Source organism: Herpailurus yagouaroundi, unplaced genomic scaffold, assembly GCF_014898765.1.
Source record: "Herpailurus yagouaroundi ecotype Mexico unplaced genomic scaffold, PumYag 187, whole genome shotgun sequence".
Taxonomy (NCBI): domain Eukaryota; kingdom Metazoa; phylum Chordata; class Mammalia; order Carnivora; family Felidae; genus Herpailurus; species Herpailurus yagouaroundi.
Genome location: NW_024412418.1, coordinates 3,718,362 through 3,726,149, shown reverse-complemented (window position 1 = coordinate 3,726,149; position 7,788 = coordinate 3,718,362). Strand labels below are relative to the sequence as shown.

The 7,788-nt window shown below is 53.9% G+C and overlaps 1 protein-coding gene across 3 annotated transcripts in view; it reads right to left on the bottom strand.

The window, feature by feature from the left end:
* Positions 1–631: 631 nt before the first annotated feature.
* Positions 632–7,788, bottom strand: part of SSRP1 (structure specific recognition protein 1) — a 10,090-nt gene continuing 2,933 nt past the window's right edge. Inside the window, exons 5-18 of one of the 3 annotated variants that reach the window (XM_040495127.1) lie at positions 7,053–7,243; positions 6,718–6,948; positions 6,487–6,590; positions 6,256–6,384; positions 5,791–6,012; positions 5,019–5,091; positions 4,904–4,912; positions 4,472–4,610; positions 4,259–4,304; positions 2,954–3,083; positions 2,357–2,527; positions 2,091–2,179; positions 1,373–1,559; positions 632–1,134 (exon numbers count right to left, since the gene is read on the bottom strand). In XM_040495127.1, coding sequence (XP_040351061.1) covers positions 1,063–1,134; positions 1,373–1,559; positions 2,091–2,179; positions 2,357–2,527; positions 2,954–3,083; positions 4,259–4,304; positions 4,472–4,610; positions 4,904–4,912; positions 5,019–5,091; positions 5,791–6,012; positions 6,256–6,384; positions 6,487–6,590; positions 6,718–6,948; positions 7,053–7,243 — 1,793 coding nt within the window. In that variant the 3' untranslated portion in view covers positions 632–1,062. The remainder of the gene's footprint in view (positions 1,135–1,372; positions 1,560–2,090; positions 2,180–2,356; positions 2,528–2,953; positions 3,084–4,258; positions 4,305–4,471; positions 4,611–4,903; positions 4,913–5,018; positions 5,092–5,790; positions 6,013–6,255; positions 6,385–6,486; positions 6,591–6,717; positions 6,949–7,052; positions 7,244–7,788) is intronic. The other 2 variants (XM_040495128.1, XM_040495130.1) reach the window with 2 other exon arrangements.

Below are 7,788 nucleotides of genomic sequence, written 5' to 3'. Positions count from 1 at the left end.
GCTCCACGTGTATCAGTTCGGAGGTAGAGCCGCGGTGAGGACGACTGCAAGCTCTATTTTCCTAGCGGGTCTTCGTTTATCTTCTGATTTGCCCCCTTAGCGGATGGAAGTTCCTCTCGACCTCAAAATCTGGTATACCCCTTGCCTCCCATAAGAACAAAAGCTTCACACATACTGCACAGCTTTCCTGCACCCCTACCCACACCCCCCTCAACACACACGCACACACACGCACGCACGCACGCACCACTCTCCAGGCTCAGGTTTCCATTCTCCCCGCTGCAAGGGGGCCAGTCACTCCTGATTCCATTATCTAAAGCCCTGGAAGACCGTTGACTCCTAGGTGATTGAGGACTGCGCCAGAAGCTGCCTCCCCTCAGCTTGGCTAATGGAGTGAACTGTGAAAGTGACTTCCTAATCAGATCAGCTCTCATTTCTAGACTCTCAGGTGGCCCATACCGGCAGAAGAGAGTGAAAACCAATGCTTGTCCAACCGGGAACAGAACAGGATGTACCTGGAGACTTGCTTCCCGGCTGGCCAGCAGAGCCCTGCCCAGTCACAACAGCATGGGAAACACCACCAAAAACAATGGGGACAATACAACAGGGCTAGAGAGGAGGCATAAGGACATGGTTTCCAAAGTCAGTTCCCTTTATTAAATGTTGAATTTTCACAGACCAGAAATACAAAATAAAAGTAGAAATAGACCCCAGTTAGGAGCTACAGGCCTGATCGCACATGACCCCTGCTGCAGCAACTTGAACAGGAGAAGCAGCGGCTACATCCCTAAGGTCGGGAGAGCAGGCCAAGTGTTTCACCCTGCACTGCCCTGCCCCCCACCCAATCTCTCCCCAAATTATAAAGAGCCATCCTCGGAAAGCAGTAGAGGGAAAACGCCTCCCCTGCTGCCCCAGTTGAAGTGCACATCCCACCAGAAGAGCTTGTCCACATGGCACAAAATCCAAGGACTACATTTCATAGGAGAAACTGGTACCAAAACACGGGTGGAGAGACTGCAGGTGTGACAGGGCAACCTCCAGAAGAGAGAATTTCCCCCTGCTCTACTCATCAGATCCTGATGCTGAGTCTTCTGAGCTGGGGGGAGTACTGGCCAGCTCCTCCTCTTCAGAGTCCTGAAAATCAAAGTCTCTTAAGGAGAAAGGTTGAGTCCTGGTTGCCCTCCCAGGGAGCCACTTTTCAGTGATGGAAGGACCCCTAATTCCCTACTCCCTCTCCCTGAGCTGCAGCACTGGCCTTCAGACCTCCAATCTGCACTCCCTTCCCCCCTCATTACTCTCACAGACCTACCACGGCCCCTGGCCCCCAGCCAACCACCCCTCAGGGGCCCCTCATCCCAAACTCCTGCCTCACCTCGCTCCGCCTTCTCTTCTTTTTGCTCTTGTTCTCTCCAGAAGAGCTCTCATCACTGGACACAAACTCTTTGCTCTTAAAGCTCTCACTCAGCTGCCTTGACGACGACTTGGATGATGAACCCCTCGAGGGCGTTGATTTCTTTTCCACCTTCACCTTTACTTTCTTCTTCTTCTTTGACTTGTCCCTATAACAGCAAGAGGGAGAAGGGTCTGGGCCTTCAGGCTCACCCACCAAAGCCAATCCACCCTAACTTTTAACAGAACTTTTCTCACTCACGGCCGCACTGCTATCTCACTATGAACACGAACAGCCAGCCAGGTCAGCCCCAAGAGCCCCAAGGGAGGGCATCCTAAGCAAATAACCAGAAAAATCACAGGCCGGAGCCTGAAGCAGTTGCACTCACAGACTTAACTGGCATCTCTTGCTTTGTCTTTAAAAGTTCATGTGAATGATGTTCCATCGTAATTTTTTGCTAATTCCCCCATACCTTTGAATAAAACTGACCCTCATGAAAAGGGCCCCCTTTATCCTGTGACTTCAGCAATTCCCTAGCAAACTGCCCATACTTGGGTAATTGCCTACCCAGACTTGAGGAGCACTGCCCTATTGCGGTCAGAGCATACCTATTATCTTCAGCACCCTGATTCTCAACCTAGACCTACAAAAATAGATGTCGAAAAAGCAATCACTGGGCCATTTTGTTCCCAACACTCACCTCTTAGAAGACTCACCCCGGCCCCCTTCATATTCTTTCATGGCTTTTTCATATTCCCTCCTGGCATCCTCAGCCTTGCGATCCCACTCCTGTCTCTCACGCAAACACACACACACACACACACACACACACACACACACACATACATACATGAAAAAAAAAAAAAGAGATAAGAATGAGGCCTCTTCCCTAACACAGGCAAAATCTATACAGAAAAGTTTCACCAAAGGCCCATCCCTGCCCCCTCTATCTCTGCTACCGCTCACCTCTTTCTTCTCTTTGGACATTCCCTTCCAGATCTCGCCTGCCTTCTTGGAAAGATCTGTGATACTGATGCCGGGATGGTCTGACTTGATCTTCTCTCGGCTGGCGTTGAGCCACAGCATGTAGGCAGACATTGGCCTCTTGGGGGCATTGGGGTCTTTGCCCTTCTTCACCTACATAAGAACCCAAATGCCTTCAACCATCTATTTCTCACAGACACCCCCATGTTCTCCGAAAGAAATTACTGACAACACCTACTTGGAGGAAAAACAGGGAGAAGGACTAAATAGGCATAGAGCTAAACTAAGGGCTCCCAATGACAGGAACCCTGTTTTCCTACCCCCAGTACCCAGTGCCTAGCTCACCAGGGGCCCCTTGCCTGGGGCTGCTGGGACAGAAAAAGCCAGTCTCCTAATTCAGATCTCCCAGAAGCTAATTATCTCAAAGGCCAGAGAGAAAACTTCCCAAGAAGATACTCCTCAAGGCCATATTCATTGGCCACAAAAAGCAGCCCCAGGCCCACCTGACAGGCCCCACTGGTGGTGGACAGAAGGCAAAGGGAACGGCTTCCCCAACACCCTCCCAACCCGAGCGTGTACCTCCACAGGCTTCTTGCGGCTCTTGCGGTCCTTGGCCATCTTGGCCTTTTTAAGCTGCTTCCGTTTCTTCTCGTCCCGGTCACTGTCACCCTCATTACTGGAGGAGCTGGCAGAGGCGTTGCTGTCAAACCTGCCGGCGGGGGGGGGGGGGGGGGGGGCCTAGGCCCCGGGGGGGGGACAGCACCCCACAGCCTCTTGCCCCACAGGGCAAGAGGGAAATGAGTCTAAAGCTCCCTGCCCAGAAAAGGGGAGGCGGGACCACAGGACAGCCTCCACCATTGGTCTCCACCCTGCTTCCTCCTCTCCACTGAGGTGGCTTTGGGTCCCCTCCCCACACCGGCCTTGCCTCTTCACACCCAGCATGGCAACAGTCAACCAGTGAGACACAAAGTAACAAAGGCTTCAGCTGCTCTCTTTGGTCAAGGCCTAACCCACGACCTCCTCCACCCCCATACTCTTGGGGACAGACACTTGGTCTCATCTTGCCCGGAACATGCCCCAAGGCCTCTTCACTACCTCCTTTGAGCTACTTGTCTTAATCCACCCTAGAGTCTTTTGTGATGAAGGGACAATCATTATAGAAAAGGGAAAATTTTTTGTAAGTAAATATAACAAAATAAAATCTAGGGCCGCCCAGTGGGCTCAGTCGGGGCTCAGTCGGGAGAGCATACGATTCTTGATTTCAGGGTTGTGAGTTCAAGCCCCACACTGGGTGTAGAGATTACTTTAAAAGAAAAAGAAAAGAAACAGGAAAACTAACTTCAGTCCAAGTCCATCCATACCCATATAATTAGGTTCTTTAAAATACACAGGGAGGAGCACCTGGGTGGCTCAGTTGGTTAACTTCAGCTTGGGTCATGATCTCACAGTTCATGAGTTCAAGCCTGGTGTTGGGCTCTGTGCTGACAGCTCAGAGCCTGGAGCCTGCTTCAGATTCTGTGTCTCCCTCTCTCTCTGCCCCTCCCCTGGTCATGCCCTCTCTCTCAAAAATAAATAAAACATTTTAAGAAATAAAATAAAATACACAGATTCAGCAACCGACCCCAACACTCCCAGCTAGTGAGTGGGCAAGCACTGGCTCTTAGTGCCATTTTCTCCCCACTGCTTTTTTGGCTTTCCGACGTGCCTTGCACTTGCAAAGCCCTGGACGATTTTGAAAGCATTTCCGGGTGTTACCTCATTGGAGGTCACGTTCCCACCCTGGGTCAGTAGCTAATGCTGGGACACGAGAAATGTCCAGATATCTTCTGGTCCCTCAAGCTTACAGGCCTCCACCTCACCCCCGTGAATGGAACCAAAACTCACTCCTCTGCTACGTCTTCCTCCTCTTCACCTGGGTTGAATGACTCATCTGAAGAAGAACACGGGATGCATCAGCATCACCCCATACGGAGACCCCAGCCCCTACCCAGACACCCAGCTCTGGCCCCAGGCAAGAGTCTGACCGCCCCCAGCCCCAGCACCGCCGAGGCTAGCCCACTGGTACCCCCAGCCCCAGCACCGCCAAGGCTAGCCCACCGGTTTCTTCTCCTGAGTCATCGCTGCTGTCGTTGGCATTCTCTTCCCGGATCTTGCCCTCCTCCTTCATCCGCTCCAAGTAGGCATCATGCTGGTCCTCATCAGAGTCGGCATACTCATCGTAGCTTGGGTTCATGCCCTAGCCAGAGAAGAGAGGCGAGTGAGGGCCGGCTCACCCTGGTGCAGAAGCCCTGTACACTCAAAAGCACACCCCCATGCCTGTGAGTAAGACCAGCTCCCAGAAGACCCTGGGGCCGGACTGTCCACACACAGCCAACATGCAGGGCCGATGCCCGAGGACTTCCTGCCAACTGGGTTAGTCCCAGCCCCTCCCACTCCCGGGCCCGCTGGGGGCTCCTGAGGGGCTGCAGAGGCTGCTCTAAGGTCATGCTGAGGAAACCTGCACCAGGAGGGGGGAAGGGTCACACGCACCTCTTTTTTCTATAAGGGTAAGAAGAAAAGAGAGAGTGAAGAAAAAGCCAGGAGAATCCATCCCTGCCCACCCCCGACAGGAGAAGAGGGTCATCCTTTCCACACACACAGATACCTCTTTTAATCCTCGGTTCTTGATGTTGAGTTTTTTTGCGTTGACAAAATCAAACAGTTTCCCATACTCCTCCCTGTGTGGGGAGAGGCACCATGTTACTAGATGGAGGGGCTGACGCAGGGGTGCATCGTGTGCTGGTCCGACACCCGTCGGTCAGGGCAGACCGTGGGGCCTGGAGCTGGTCCGACACCCATCAGCCAGGGCGGACTGTGGGGCCTGCAGCTGGCGAGCACGCTGCCCAACCTAACAGCCCACAGACCCCTGGGGGCAGCGGTGAGGGAGAGTCAGACACTAGTCTTCAAAGGAACCTGCAGCGTCAAGCATCTGGGAAAGAAAGGATGGGGAAGGGTGTGCACCTAGGCACCAGATATGCCCAGGGCAGGGGTAGAACATCAGGGAAAGGGACGTTCTCATCTTTGTACGAGTCTGAATTTCGTACTTCACAGGTTGTTATGAAGACTCAGCCTGAAGATGTTTGTAAGACGCTCAGCCCACAGTGAGCACTCAATAAACATTAGCTACTCTCTTCCCGGGCACAAAGCTCATTCCGGGAAAGGGAGAGATAGCATTTCCATCATAGGGGGAGTGGAGAAGAAGGGCTAGTACCAGACACCTAATATGGGAAACAATCTAAGTACAGAAAGTGATAGGCTTTCCTCCAAGAAGGACCAAATCCCAGGGACGCAAAAGAAAAATTCTGCTCAAGGCTTGAAAAGTTGGGGAAGAGTCACAGGCCCAGAATGCCTAGGAAGTGACTGGCGGAAGCCCTCACCTCTCAATGCTACTGAAGGTGTACTGGGTGCCCTGCTTGGTCTCAATTTCAAAGTCAAAGGAGCGAGTGGTGGTGGTGCCGCGGGCGAAGTTGACAAAGGAGATCTCATCGAAGCGGATGTGCACGGGGGGCTTGTGGACGTAGATGAAGCCCCGCTCCAAGGGGTACAGCAGTCCTGAGCTCGCCTTGTAGGAGCAGGTGATGCACTGGGCCCCTGAGTGCCTGGCGGAGGATGTGGGGAGCCCAGTCAGTGCCTACCTCAGCAGCAGGTGGCACAGAGCCAAAGGCACCTCTCTCAGCAGTGACATGAGTGTCCTCAGGCCCTCGCGTGAGGAAACCTCACTAGGCTGACCCCTAAGGAGACAGCTGACACCCATCATGGTCAGACCCAACCGGACCTCCAAGAGATTAGGTTCCCAGCACGGTGCCCCCTAGGCGGGCCAGAGCCCAGACCAGCACTCTCACCCTTGGAAGTTGCCTGGGACTGTAATCTTGCGGTTGACCAGGGCTTTCATGACCCGGCTGACCATCTCGTACAGGGATCCTGACATGTTCTTAGTGAGCCGCCCCTCAAAGCGCTTCTCCACCTCTTCCCTGCAAACAGAGGAATGCGAGGTCACAAGCACTGCTGCCTTCTAACAGCACGCCGGTCTCCTGCCAGGACAGCGGGGGACAAGAGTTCAGGGATACACTCACTCGTTCATGTTGAGAGTCAAGGAGATGTCCTCATCCTTGGAGAAGAGGAGGATCAGGAAGTGGTAACGGGTTTGGCCCTGCTTGATGGGGGGATCTAGGCTGATCTGGTAAGGAAGAACCGACAAGGTTTAGCACCCCGAGAACTGTTGACGAACTGAACACCGGCAAGATCCATCTCCTAAAGACTCGGGCACAAACCAGGCTGATCCACCCCCACGGGCTTCTGCTTACCACAAAGAACATCTGGCGCTGGTCCTTGTGAGGCAGCAGAAAGAGACGCAGCACGGTGGTATAGGGGATCTTGTAGTCGAAGGTCTTGCCGTGCAGGTGCAGAAAGGTGGGGTAGATCCGAATGTCATAACGGCCTCGGGGAGTCAGACACTGCAGCTCCCGGAAGATGCAGATGGCGTCTCCAGTGGCCTGGATCACATCCGCCTTGGACAGCACGTTCTGGGCAAAGGCCTGCAGAAGTGCACACTGGTAGTCAGGCAGCGGCGACCTGCTCCCAGGCAGGCCAGGGCCTGCTCAGCGCCATATGCTCCCAAGGCAAAGAGGGGAGGCCTCACCTCAACAGGGTCCACGCCATCCTCCTGGGTGGGAGGCACATAGAAGCGCACCTCCATGAGAGAGACCTCTGCATCATCGTTCTGGTGGAATTCTAGTGTCACCTCATTCTTGCCTGTGGTACACTGGGACACGTTGCTCAGGGGGATCTCGAAGACCGGCTGGTCACCGATGTCAAAGGAAAGCAGCTGCCCTGAGGGGTAAGGGCTTATCGACCACAAGCTCCTTCCCACCAGACTGCTGACCTCCTGAGGGTAGGGCCTGGGGCTGTTCACACTGTCCCCCCAAGACGAGGCACACTGCCTCATACCCCCTTCGTCCTTAATAAATATATGACGAACTATAGGGGCACCTGGGTGGCTCAGTCGGTTAAACGTCCAGCTCTTGAATTTGGCTCAGGTCATGATCTCACGGTTCGTGAGTTCGAGCCCTGAGTCGGTCTCTGTGCTGGCAGCACGGAGCCTGATCGGGATTCTTTCTCTCTCTGCCTCTGTCTCTGCCCCTCCCCTGCTCGCGCGCTCTTTGCCTCTCTCTCAAAATAAACAAACATTAAAAAAATTTTTGTTGATGGGGCGCCTGGGTGGCGCAGTCGGTTGAGCGTCCGACTTCAGCCAGGTCACGATCTCGCGGTCCGTGAGTTCGAGCTCCGCGTCGGGCTCTGGGCTGATGGCTCAGAGCCTGGAGCCTGTTTCTGATTCTGTGTCTCCCTCTCTCTCTCTGCCCCTCCCCCGTTCATGC